This window comes from Rhinoderma darwinii, chromosome 4 (assembly GCF_050947455.1).
Source record: "Rhinoderma darwinii isolate aRhiDar2 chromosome 4, aRhiDar2.hap1, whole genome shotgun sequence".
Classification (NCBI taxonomy): domain Eukaryota; kingdom Metazoa; phylum Chordata; class Amphibia; order Anura; family Rhinodermatidae; genus Rhinoderma; species Rhinoderma darwinii.
Genome location: NC_134690.1, coordinates 339,408,059 through 339,422,265, shown reverse-complemented (window position 1 = coordinate 339,422,265; position 14,207 = coordinate 339,408,059). Strand labels below are relative to the sequence as shown.

General features: G+C 41.0%; 1 protein-coding gene across 1 annotated transcript in view; it reads right to left on the bottom strand.

Annotated features, from left to right (window-relative positions):
- ESR1 (estrogen receptor 1) overlaps positions 1 to 14,207 on the bottom strand; it is a 159,306-nt gene that overhangs the window by 82,252 nt on the left and 62,847 nt on the right. Inside the window, exon 2 of the mRNA XM_075862873.1 lies at positions 6,987 to 7,177. Within this exon, the coding sequence (XP_075718988.1) occupies positions 6,987 to 7,177 (191 nt within the window). The remainder of the gene's footprint in view (positions 1 to 6,986; positions 7,178 to 14,207) is intronic.

Here is a 14,207-nt window from a genome sequence, read left to right as displayed (position 1 = left end):
CCACTACAGCCATGTATCCTTTTGTAACTAGGTTACCAGACACTTTAATAGACTGTCTGGATGCCAGGTGCATTGTAAATATGTAGTAGTGTTTTCTTGTTCTTGCAGGTCCAGGGAGGCATATGTCAAGAAACTCGGCGGTGCTGCACCCAGTGGTGCTGTCATTATGGGGGGAGGAAGATGAAGCAGTGACAGGGAGAAGGGGAGGCTCTGACAGGGCTTGGAACTGCTTGGTACTGACAGAAGAGGGTGTGGTAATGTGAAACGCTGTGCCACCACACTATTAGGAGGGGACAGTACAGGATCAACTATAAGGAATGGGATTTGGAATAAAAGTGTAATAACCATTAAAGGAAAAAGTGTCATCAGAAAATGACCTATTGTTTAAATAAAGTGTTTATGCAAAAAAACAAGCCCTTGCACAGCTTTTTTGACTGAAAAATAAAAAAGTTATGGCTCTCAGAATATGGTGACACAGAAAATAAATCATTTTATAAAAATATGATTTTATTGTGCAAACGCTGCAAAACATAAAAAAAACTATATACATATGGTAGCGTCGTAATCGTACCGACTTGCAGAATAAAGTTAAATGTAATTTATTGGGCACGGTGAACGCCGTAAGAAATAAAGAATTTAAAACACCAAAATTGCTGTTTTTTGGTCAACTTAGCTCTAAAAAAATTTAATAAAAAGTGATCAAGACGTTGTATGTACCATAAAATGGTACCAATAAAAGGTACAGCTCGTCCTGCCAAAAATAAGCCCTCACACCGCTCAGTCGACCAAAATATAAAAAAGCTATAGCTTGTGATGATACAAAACACTTTTTTTTGGGCAAATAGTCTTTTCTTTGTAAAAGTAGTAAAATAAAAAAAAACTATATAAATTTGGTATCACCGTAATTGTATTGAGACACATAATACAGTTAAGTTGTCGTTTTTACCGCACCTTGAAAGATGTAAAAACAAAATCAAAAAAACTTTGGAGCAATCACAGTTTTTTCCAATTTCAGCCCGCAAAGACATTTTTTTCAGTTTCCCAGTACATTATATAGTACTTTAAATGGTGTCAATAGAAACTACAACCCCTCCCGCAAAAAAAAAGCCCTCACACTGCTGTATTAAGGGAAAAATAAAAAAGTTATTGCTCTTGGAAAGCAGCGAGTGAAAAACGAAAATACAAAAGCAAAAAAGGATCATTCCTGAAAGGGTTAATTCATTTCTAATTAAAGTACATTTATGACCACATATGGGGTGCTGCCGTACTCGGGAGAAATTGCTTTACAAATGTTGGGGTGCTTTTTCTCTTTTATCCCTTGTGAAAATTAAAAAATTCAACAAATTATTGGACAAAAAGGTTGATATTCATTTTCACAGCCTAATTCCACTAAATTCTACAAAAAACCTGTGGGGTCAAAATGCTAACTATACCCCTCAAAAAATTCCTTGAGAGGTGTAGTTTCCAAAATGGGGTCACTTTTGGGGGGTTTCATTCCAGCAGAAATCTGCCCTCCAAAATCCAAATGGCGCTTCTTCCCTGCTGAGCACTGCTGTGGGTCCAAACATCAGTTTATGACCACATATGGGGTATTGCCATAATCGGGAGAAATTGCTTTACAACTGTTGGGGTGCTTTTTCTCCTTTATTCCTTGTAAAAATGAAAAAATTCTATGTTTTAGCAGAAAAAAAGTGGATTTTCCTCTTCAAAGACTAATTCCACTAAATTCTGCAAAAAAAACTGTGGGAAGAAATTGCTAACTATACCCCTAGAAAAACGCCTTGTGGGGTGCAGTTTCCAAAATGGGAACACTTTTGGGGGTTTTCGACTGTTTTGGCACCACAAGACCTCTTCAAAACTGACATGGTGCCTAAAATATATTCCTGAAAAAAGGAGGCCCCAAAATCCACTAGGTCCTTCTTTGCTTCTGAGGCCGGTGCTTCAGTCCCTTACTACATAAGGCCATATGTGGGATATTTTTAAAAAAACTGACGAATGCGGGCAATAAATATTGAGATGCGTTTCTCTGGTAAAAAAAATCTGTGTTACAGAATTTTTTTTATTACAAATGTATTTCCGCCAAAAAAAATGCAATTTGTACATTTCACCTCTACTTTGCTTTAATTCCTGTGAAACGCCTAAAGGGTTAAAATAATTTCTGAATGCTGTTTTGAATACTTTGAGGGGTGCAGTTTTCAAAATGTGGTGATTTATGGGGACTTTCTAATATATAAGGCCCTCAAAGCCACTTCAGAACTGAACTGGTCCCTGAAAAAATAGCCTTTTTGAAGCTTTCTTGAAAATATGAGAAATTGCAGCTTTTTTTTTTAATTCAATACAATAAAGTACAATATGTCACGAGAAAACCATCTCAGAATCGCTTGGATAGGTAAAAGCATTCAGAAGTTATTACTACATAAAGGGAAACTTGTCAGGTCTGAAAAAATCATGTGTGTCCACAAGGCCAAAAACAGGCTGCGTCCTAAAGTGGAGAGCACTCCAGAAAACAGCACGTTACATATAAGTTGCTAATGAGCCATTGAGACCCAAAGCGAATTCACAACCACACTGTGCACTCAAAAAAAATATAGACACATAATATAAAGTCAGCTTCATGAACAGCTGCTTACCGATAGTTTCTGGATATGAAACACTATGTTTTCTATACTGCATAGAGTAAAAATAAAATGGAAAAGAAATGAAAACAACTAAATAAATGTTCATGAAAATATGTTCTATTTAGTCATATTTACTGGTAGTTATGTGTTAAAAAAAAATGTAACCAATTTCTAACCCTGCAGTAAACAAGGGGTTAACATTCTTGATATAGAATCTTAAAGGAACAGTGTCACCCCCAAATTTTTTTTAATATGTTAAAGATGTTAGTGCTTTATTAAAAACGTTTGGATTAATTTGTGTGTTTGTGTGTTACTTTTTTTTATTTTTACACTTTTTCTTCCCTATGGGGGCTGCCATTTTTTTTTCCATTTCTGTATGTGTCGATTAACGACACATACAGACATGGAATACGGCGGCTCCAGTCCCATAGGGACTGCGAACGGGGCCCGTTCCATCCACTATCGTGTACGCCGCTGTGTGGGAACGGCGCATGCGCTGCTCCCACACAGTTCAATTTGAAATGCGCGCCGTCCGGCGCCATTTTCCTGTGGACCGGAAGTCGCGGCCGGACAGTAAGATTACTACTTCCGGTCGCGGCTTCCGGACTTGTGCACATGGAGCAGCGGCAGCAGACGGAGCGGATGGACCGGAGGGAGCGGTGGCGACTGGAGCAGGTAAGTTATTTCTATGTATGTTCGTGTTTCAGTGTGTTTACTACTGTATGTTAACCTTCTACACTGTGTGTTAGCTCAAAAAATGGCGACACACAGTGTAGGAGGTTAGACCGTTCAAACCCCTCGTTTCTCCCGGCACTAGCCAGGATAAAGGAGGGGGGGATTCTGAGAGCTCACTAGAGCGAGGGATTTTTACCCAATTTTGCAGCATAAAGCAATGTGGTTGCTTTACCACATGCAATGCTGCAATTTTGGGAATGGCTCCATCTAATGACCAGTGCTGGGAAATATTATAAATTGAATCCAATTTATAATATTTCCTGACTCGTGGAAAAAAAGAAAAAAATTAGAACAATGTTTAATCACCTATACACTAACTGTTTAACTAAAAAAAAAAAAACATGTTTTGCTGGCAACACATTCCCTTTAAGACCTCGAAGCACAAATATATCTATTGAATTTCACTGCAATGTGCAAAGACTTAGGGCTTGTCCAAACGTAACGGATTTGCTGCGGAAATTCAGTCCAGAAATTCATCTGCAGTGCGTAATTTTAGTTCTGCAGCATTTCAATTATTGCTGCGTTTTTCTGATGTACTGCGTAATTTGCTGCAGAAACGCTGCAAAATTTCTTACAGGGGATGGGAATAACATCACAGGAAGAAGAAATATCCCCATCACACAGCCCTTAAAAAAAAAAAACGCACCAAAAATCCACACTATTTTCCACAGTAAAAAACGCATCAAACGGTGCAGATTTTCTGCAGCGGATTCTCTGCTAGTCGATGCGGAAATGCTGCGGAAATTTTCTTCAGAAAATCCGTTAAAAACCCTTATCCACCTACTTGAAAAAGACAGGAAATATTGATATTTATGTGTTTTGCAGAACTACAGCTATATGGATTTGTGGTACTGACTGCAAATTATATGTAGGTTGAAATTGTCTGTTGCCATCAAATGTAGTGCTTCCCGTCAAGACTTATTTCTCAATTAAGAATAAATATAGTCATAGAAGAGGAGATCAAATTGAAAGAAATAGAGAGTAAGAAATGATGGGAAATCACATCTAAGGCTTTTTAGTGCTTGCTTGGCACTAGGTTTGGCATTGCTGCAGCCAGAATATATAATCATAATATCTATAGTGAAAAACTTGTCTCTAATAAAAACCACCAAGTGACGTAATCACAGTTTCCCATTATTTTCCGCATTTACGAAGATTCCTAATCATGTTCAAGGTCGGAACATCATTTTTAAATCCAGATCCAGAAGATTAGCACGCTCTAATAGAAACAAGATAAAGAGAGCATACTATATATGTAAAGTATTGAGTCCCTCTCCGCTGAATGGCGATCATGTGGCTGCATCTATTGCACCATTCTTGCTAAGGTGCCATTGACATTTTATTATGATCAAATGCTTGAAAGTTTGAAAAAAAAAAAAAAGGAATTTTGGAAGATATCATATGTGAATATAATATACATACTAAGGCCTCATGCACACGACTGTATTTTTTCCCACCCGTAAATACTGGCGTAAATACGGGTCCGGTGTCACACGTATTCGACCCGTTTTGCACCAGTATTTACGAACCCGTATTTATTGGTCCGGTGTCATCCGTATTCCACCCGTATTTACGGGCACGTTTTTGGCGGCAAAATAGCACTGCACTAATCGGCAGCCCCTTCTCTCTATCAGTGCAGGATAGAGAGAAGGGACAGCCCTTTCTGTAATAAAAGTTAAAGAAATTCATACTTACCGGCCGTCTTGGTGACGCGTCCCTCTCTTCACATCCAGCCCGACATCCCTGGATGACGCGGCAGTCCATGTGACCGCTGCAGCCTGTGATTGACCTGTGATTGGCTGCAGCGGTCACATGGCCTGAAACGTCATCCAGGACGTCGGGCCGGATGTCGAGAGAGACGCGTCACCAAGGCAACGGGCGGGAGACCGGACTGGAGGAAGCAGGAAGTTCTCGGTAAGTATGAACGTCTTTTATTTTTATTTTTTACAGGTTTATTCTGATCGGTAGTCACTGTCCAGGGTGCTGAAAGAGTTACTGCCGATCAGTTAACTCTTTCAGCTCCCTGGATAGTGACTATTTACTGACGTCGCTTAGCAACGCTGCCGTAATGACGGGTGGACACATGTAGCCACCCGTCATTACGAGAGCTCCATAGACTTCTATGGACTGTCCGTGCCGTTATTACGGCCTGAAATAGGACATGTTCTATCTTTTTCAACGGCACGGGCACCTTCCCGTGAGAAAACGGGAAGGCACCCGTCGCCAATAGAAGTCTATGAGCCCGTTATTACGGGTCGTAATTACGACCCGTAATAACGGGAGTTTTTACGGTCGTGTGCATGAGGCCTTAGTTGTTTAGAACTATTTATTTTTTTTTTAAATATCGTATGCACTAGAATATCTGAATAATCCAGCTTTTAATCATACGGCTGTCTGGATAAGATGTCTTAAAGAGACTCTGTCACCACATTATTAGTACCCTATCTCATACATAAGGAGATGGGCGCTGTAATGTAGGTGACAGTAATGCTTTTTATTTAAAAAAACTATATATTTTCACAACATTAGGAGCGATTTTCGTTTATGCTAATGAGCTTTCTTAATGCCCAAGTGGGCGTACTTTTACTTTCGACCAAGTGGGCGTTGTACAGAGGAGTGCATGACGCTGACCAATCGGCATCATGCACTCCTCTCCATTCATTTACACTGCACTAGCGATATAGTTATAACACTATGTGCAGCTACATACACAAGCCCTAACATTACTACAGTGTCCTGATAATGAATACACATGACCATCCAGCCTGGACGTCATGTGTACTCAGAATCCTAACACTTCTGAATCTTTTTTGTGAGATTCCGGCAAGTGAAACTAAATCTCGCGAGATTATGGAGCTGAACGAGATTTCGTTTCACTTGCCGGAATCTCACAAAAAAGATTCAGAAGTGTCAGGATTCTGAATACACATGACGTCCAGGCTGGATGGTATAACTATATAGAAAAACTGATAGACTGTGTTATGCCTCGTATGGGACTATGGGAGCAGTACAGGACTTAGACCCTGTACTAGGCATAAAAGTGAGTCCGTTTTAAAGTGTTAGGATCTGTTCACATCTACGTTGGGGTCCTGATCTGACGTTTCGTCAGAGGTTTCCGTCAGAACGGGACCCTGAGCAGACACAAATGACACCGACGGCAAAACGACTGATCTGGTGCACAACAGAGACAAACAGAAACCACGGGCACCGGCTCCATCACCATAGAAATCAATGGTGATGGAAACAGAAACCTCTGGTTTCCGTCGGTAGAAGTTTGTGTCTGCGCTGGGTCCTGTTCTGACGGAAACCTCCGACGAAACGTCAGATCAGGACCCCAACGTATATGTGAACAGATCCTAACACTTTAAAACGGACTCACTTTTATGCCTAGTGCAGGGTCTAAGTCCTGTACTGCTCCCATAGTCCCATACGAGGCATAACACAGTCTATCAGTTTTTCTTTTAGCATTTCTTTAAACTTGCTCTGACGTAAATCCTGGGATATCCAAGCAGCATATCTATCTATCTATCTATCTATCTATCTATCTATCTATCTATCTATCTATCTATCTATCTATCTACACACACCCAATACAATGGCCAAATATGCTTTTGAAGTGCTCATATACTATACCTTGTATACTTCTTTTGAAGAAAGCCTTGCAACCTTCACATGACCACACTCCATAGTGATACCCAGATGCATAGTCACTGCACACCGCACAAAATCGCGTTTCCTTACTGGACTCCATTGGTGGTGTTCCCTTATCATTAGATGCAGATATTCGTTCTCTTCCACTTTGACGTCTGTTGTCTGAACCTGACCTACAAAAACGTGACCAGAAATGCAAATAGATTTTCAGATACAAAATAATAATAATAATAATAATAATTAAAAAAAAGATACTTGAATGTAGTATACATATATAATACATTAATGAACCATTAATAATAGTGGACAGTTATACAAAAGTAGAGTTCAGACTTCATCTCTAATAATTATATCACACACACATTACAGATTATATAGATCTGGTGTTTAAATTTACGAAAGACATACATTTGAATCAACTCATGGTTTTCATTTCTAGGATAGGTCTTGGCACTCTACTGTAGCTATTTTGAATGATATCTCTCATGATTGTAAACCAGATGCTGCTTGCAATCATTTTAGTAGATAGGGCCTTTACTTAATGATGTGTGAGGTGTATTAATGAGAACTGCACCTTCCACAGTTGGGTTCTCCCACTCATGACAAAATCTGAAACACAGATAAAAAACACTAAACTTTCAAAAGAATGTATCACTCCCACAGATACAGTAGTGAAGTCACATAACTCATTTCTTCATACACATTCAACATAGTTATAAAGAAAAGAATGGAAAGGTAATGAGGCAAGGAAAGTAGGCTGTTATTTCAGTGAAATGTTATATTGAATGTTTTAAGTAGAAATAGTTATATCTGTATTTACGTACATGAAATAGCTATATTACCCTATTATATCAATACTTATTTATATAGAAACAATTACAGAAACACACAAACACATATATACACACAGACACCGGATTGCTTACTATGGGCAACTGATCCAATTTTCTCTTGCGCTACGTTTTATAAATGTTATGGAATTGCAAGTTGAGCAATTCCCCAAAGGCTGCTGGAGACTGCCAGGAGAAAGCGTGCAAATAAATCCACCACCTCAAATCCGTAAAAACTCTGATCGACAGATCCTAAGGCTACTCTAAGGTCTTCACCAGAGCCAACTGCAAGACAGGATGATTTTTGCTGCATAGAACCCAGGTTGTCTTAGCAGAGTTCAGTGTTGGATAATGGTGCAACGCAGGCAAACCTGAACATGAACCAGACAGCCAGAGGTTAAACAGAACGTCCAAAACAGTAAGCAAGTGAATATCAGATAAAGCAGAGGTCAGAACCAGTCGGGAGCATATCATCAAAATCAGTAAACAAAGGATTATCCAAATACACGCCGAGGTCAATTTCCAAGTAGTTCAGAAGTAAGAGGTAAAGGGTGTAGATATGTAGCTTGATAAAAACACATGCAGACCGGAAATTCACAAGCAAACAACAGGTGGAGGAAGCCAGCTATAAATCCTAACCCTACACCTGATAGGTAGAAGGACAGAGAAAAGAGATAGGCTCAAAGTAAAACCAGAATCGCCCAGAAGCTAGAACAGTAGTCATGGTGAACTTGAGGGAAATTAACAGTACCCCCATTTCTACGAGGGGCCACCTCAGCCTAGGTTTCAAAGGAAACTTTGAAATAAAGATCTTAATTAAATGACTAGCATGTATTGAATGGGCAGTAACCCAAGTTCGTTCTTCTGGCCCATACCCTTTCCTGTGCACCAAGTACTGGAGAGTACCCCTGACGTTTCTAGAATCCACAATCCCCTGAACCTCAAACTCCATATTTCCTTCTATCTAAACTGGAGGAGGAGGTTTCCTGTGTGGATTAGATAGTGGAAAAAATTTTGTTCGGAGAGATTTGTGAAAAACATCATGAACCTTAAAAGACGGAGGAAGAGCCAGACGAAAAGATACAGGATTAATAATTTTAACAATTTCATATGGACCAATAAACTTAGGGGCAAACTTACGAGAAGGCGCTTTCAGTCGCAGATTTTTAGTAGAAAGCCAAACCTTTTGACCCACACTAAACACAGGACCCGCCATATCTTTTTTGTTAGCATTTTTCTTTTGAATAACTTGGGAGTTCTTCAGGCTCAGTTGAACCAGAGCCCAAACTGTGCAGTTTATTTGATTCAACTTCTACCTCAGGGTTATCACTAGAAGAGGCGGAAAATTAACCAAAACGAGGATGAAAACCATAATTACAGAACAACGGTGCGGTATCAAGAGACACATGGTGGCGATTATTTATAGCAAACTCCACTAAAGGAAGATATGAGACCCATTCAACCTTGTTATCAGCAATATAACAACTAAGATATTGTTCCAAGGTTTGATTAAAACGCTTGGTTTGACCATTGGTCTCTTTCTTACAGAAGGCCCTCCAGAAGATAGCCACAAATTGTACACCTCTAGCTGAGACAATATTTTCCGGAATAGCATGTAGATGAACCACTTGATAAAAAATAATTTAGACAGAGTTTTGGAATCAGGGAGTTGCGGCAACGGAATCAAATGACACATTTTACTGAAACGGTCCACTACAACCCAAATGACAGTTTTCTCTTCAGAGGGAGGCAAATCGGTGATAAAATCCATAGACAGATGAGACCAAGGTTTCTGTGGAACAGACAATGTTAGTAGTTCACCCATAGCACGAGTTCGAGGAGTCTTAGTGCAAGCGCAGACATCACAGACAGAGACATAGGATCTCACATCACGAGACAAAAATAGTCACCAATAAAGCCGCCAGACTAATTTTTTAGTACAAGTTATCCCTGAATGGCCACACAAAACAGAAAAATGTAACTCATTGAGCTCATTGAGCAAACAAAATCCAAACTGAGGAGGCACAAACATCTTCCCAGCAGGAATGGTTTGCGAAGCGATTTGCTGACATTCTTTAATATCAGTTGCAAGATCAGGCGATATTGCAGAAACCACTATTCCCTTAGATAAAATAGGTTCAGGATGAATGTCGGGGACCTGTGAGGAACAGAAACTCCGAGATAAGGCGTCGGCCCTGACATTTTTAGACCCGAGCCTGTGGGTTACAATAAAGTCAAACTTGGTAAAGAACAAAGCCCACCTAGCCTGTCTGGGAGTCGGGGAGTCTTTTGGCTGATTCTAAAACAAGTCAGGTTTTTATGATCAGTCAGTACAATAATTTAATGTCTAGCTCCCTTTAGAAAGTGGCGCCACTCTTCAAACGCCCACTTAATAGCAAGAAGCTCACGATTACCTATATCGTAATTCTTTTCAGTGGAAGAAAAGTTGCGCGGCGATAAAGCACAGGGACGCAAATTAGTCTATTCGGACGACTCTTGAGACAACACAGCCCCAACACCTATTTTTGAGGCATCAACCTCAACAATAAAGGGACTAGAAAGGTCACATTTAAGGCGCTTCCATAAAACACTGTTTTAAGGTTTCAATTGTGGAGACCGAACTAGGTTTCCAATTTACAAGATCAGAACGCACTTTTGTAACATCCGCCAATGGTTTGGCAATGGAGGAAAAATTATGAATACATTTTCATTAATAATTAGCAAAACCCAAGAACCTCTGCAGAGCTTTTAGAGAAGTGGGTTGAACCCAATCAAGAATTGCCTGAACCTTAGCGGAGTCCATAAGAAAATCATGAGGAGACAGCACATATACCAAGAAGTTAGCTTCCTGAACTCCGAGAAGACATTTTTCAAATTTCGCGTAAAGACAATTTTCCCCCAGTACTTGAAGGACAGACCTTAAATGTAGAACATGAGAAGACCAATCGGAAGAAAACACATGCAGACAAGAAATTCAGAAGCAAAGAACAGGTGGAGGAAGCCAGGTATAAATACTAACCCTATACCTGATAGGCAGAAGGACAGAGAAAAGAGTTAGGCTTAAAGTAAAACCAGAATCGCTCAGAAGCTAGAACAGTAGTTATGGTGATCTTAAGGGAACAGGCGTTTTCCTAACAATAAATCTCCATCAATATGTCTATTAGGTATTTGCTTTTTGGACAAATCCCTCAATCACCTGGATTTTCTGGATTATTGTTCAATCCATGGTGACTCTTCTGGGCAAGTTCACATTAATATACATACTGTACAAATGTCATAAACTATAGACATGGTTTTACAGTATCTTATGTCTGTAGATATAGTACAATGGTCCCCTAACTTTTTTAACCCATTCGGTCCTTTTTTCTCTTCCATTAAATGAGGGCACCAGTGGTGTCTGGTAGTGACTTGTCTCCCCCTCTTCATGGAAATAACATGCCCATTTGCCTTGGTCAATAGGGGTGGGGGGTAAGATAGCTGTTATTCTAACCACTATTCTTTGTCTATGGCCAGCTTTAGGCAGCTGATATTTCTCTTGTTATACAGATTATGGGGGAAATTTATTAACTTTTCTACGCCAGTTTTCTAGCGCGAAATGGTTGCAAACTGCACATAAGTTGCAATTTGCGATAAAACTGCAACTTTTGTGCCAGTTCCGGTCCTTACGCCAATTTAAAAAAAAGTAGCTGGTGCTTAACCAGAGGGGTGGGGTCACAACCAACGACCAAATTTATAATAATTTACACGAAAAACTGGAGTGATTTATAGTGCAAATCGACATCAGCTCATGAGCATTTTACTTCAACTTTCTTTATATTAAGACTTGCATATGAAATGCTAGTCTAAATAAATTAGTGTTTTCTTATGTTTTCTTTATCAGTATTCTAGCAGAAAAGATCAATCTGTAGGTGGATGAAGTGATTGACCACATAATAAGTACACATCAGATACTTCAAGCTGCCATTTCATTAAATTTATAAAAGTGCACTCTGAACTCACCTAAACCCCCAGAACCAAAGTATATATCTCAACAGTCTAGAAAATCCTTGTGGGAAAATAGTTACCTATACACAAAACATAGAGACTGAGGAGCTCAACTACAGCTGCAAGTGCATATTAGTGGTATAACAAATATACAACAGTAGAACAGATAGAAAGCACTAGGTGGATGAATGTCTGTAGCCACCAATGAAGTATTGTGGAGCAATAGATTTATGCAAATAAAGTTGGTCAGTATTATTGGAATTCTCAATGTTGAAAACAAGCAGTTTCTCATACGTCACATAATACCATCAGAGAGAAATCTGATCTCTCCAAAATTAATAATACAGCAAGACAATAACCGTTCAGGCCATAAAGTTCTAGCTTTATCATGGTATCGCTACCACAGAGCCCTAAACGTAAAAACATTCAAGGCCTGGACCATATGTAGTTTCAACCTGTTTATAAGACAATACTTTTCTATTATGACTTGATTACTGGGAGGTATATAAACTTTGGTACAACAGGAGGACACCACCCCAGATGAAACCATGGTGAAACGCGCGTTGAGTCCATGGCGGTGTATCCTGGACTTGGTCCTCTCTAGTTTTGTTTTCTCCTGTGGTATTCTGTGTATGTAGTCATGTACTCTGGAGGTCTGTCTACTATATATGCTATTACCATCTAGACCAGGGGTCTCAAGCACGCCGCCCGCAGGGACCCAGCACTGGGGCTTTCATCTGCGGCCCGCGGGACACAGATCCGCTAGTACAGACTCTGCTCTGGGACTCTGGAATTCCCTGACATCGCTGTCCACATATGAACAGTGATGTCTGAGGCTTCCCCAGAGCCGGAGTCCCGTGCAGAGCGCTAGTATAGTCTCTGCTCCGGGACTCTGTGGGATTCCCTGACATCGCTGTCCATATATGGACAGTGTGTCAGGGTCTTCCCCAGAGCGGAGTCCCGGTCAGAGGACTTGTATCGGCTCTGCTCCGGGACTCTGTGGAATTCCCTGACATCGCTGTCCATATATATGGACAGTGTGTCAGGGTCTTCCCCAGAGCCGAGTCCCGGGCAGAGCGCTAGTATCGGCTCTGCTCCGGGACGCTGTGGAATCTCCTGACATCGCTGTCTACATATGGACAGCGATGTCTGGGGCTTCCCCAGAGCTGGAGTACCGGGCAGAACGCTTGTATAGTCCCTGCTCTGGGACTCTGGGGAAGCCTCTGACATCGCTGTCCATACAACGACAGTGTTGTCAGGGGCTTCCCCAGAGCAGCAGTCCCAGTGATGTCAGGAGCACAGCTGGAGTTCCAGGAAGAGCCTACTAGCGTTCTGCCCGGGATTCCAGCTCTGGGTTTTCCCCTGCATATCCATATATGGACAGTGATGTCAGGAGCAGAGTGCTAGAAGCGGCTCTGCTCCGGGACTCCAGCTCTGGGCAAGCCCCTGACATCACTGTCCATATATGGACACTGATGTTAATGGCTTCCCCAGAGTTCCGGCGCAGAGTCTATACTAGTGCTCTGCTCTGGGACTCCAGCTCTGGGGTTGCCCCTGATATCACATTCCGGTCCAGGAGGATCCCCTGACATCACTGTGTATGGACAGTGACGTCAGGGGCTCCAACAGTTGAGGAATACCCAGCCAAAGCATCGGCAATGCTCTGGCTGGGGATTCCACTCCTAGAGGGAGCCCCAATGGAGCTATCTACTTGGGGTGTGTGTGGCAGCATCTGCAGAGGGCACCGTGGCAGCATCTGCGGAGGGCACTGTGGCAGAATCTGTGGAGGGCACTGTGGCAGCATCTGCGGAGGGCACTGTGGCAGCATCTATATAGGACACTGTGGCATTATCTAGGGGTGCGTTGCATTATCTACAGGGGGCACTGTGGCATTATCTACAGAGGGCACTGTGGCATTATCTACAGAGGGCACTGTGCCATTATCTGCAGAGGGCACTGTGGCATTATCTGCAGAGGACTCTGTGGCAGCATCTACAGAGGGCACTGTGGCAGCATCTACAGAGGGTACTGTGGCAGCATCTACAGAGGGCACTGTGGCACTTTCTAAAAAGGGGCTGCCCAATCTTGACATGTGTGTCTGCCAAACACTGCTAACTGAGCCGCCGGACTGCATTTAGCTACACTTAAACTGGAAAACTGGATTGTTTAAATAAGCACGTGGAGAAATCTCTCAAATTTTAAACCTAGCGGTATTATTATAGTAATGTAGTATTAGTATTATAGTAATGTAGTATTATTATTATTATTATTATTATTATAGTAATATAGTGTTATAGTAGTTCAAATAACTAATTGATTAACGATAATTTTGTATTGTATCAAATTTGAAAGTAATGCGGCCCGTCTCCTTCCCATTTTTTCCATATGT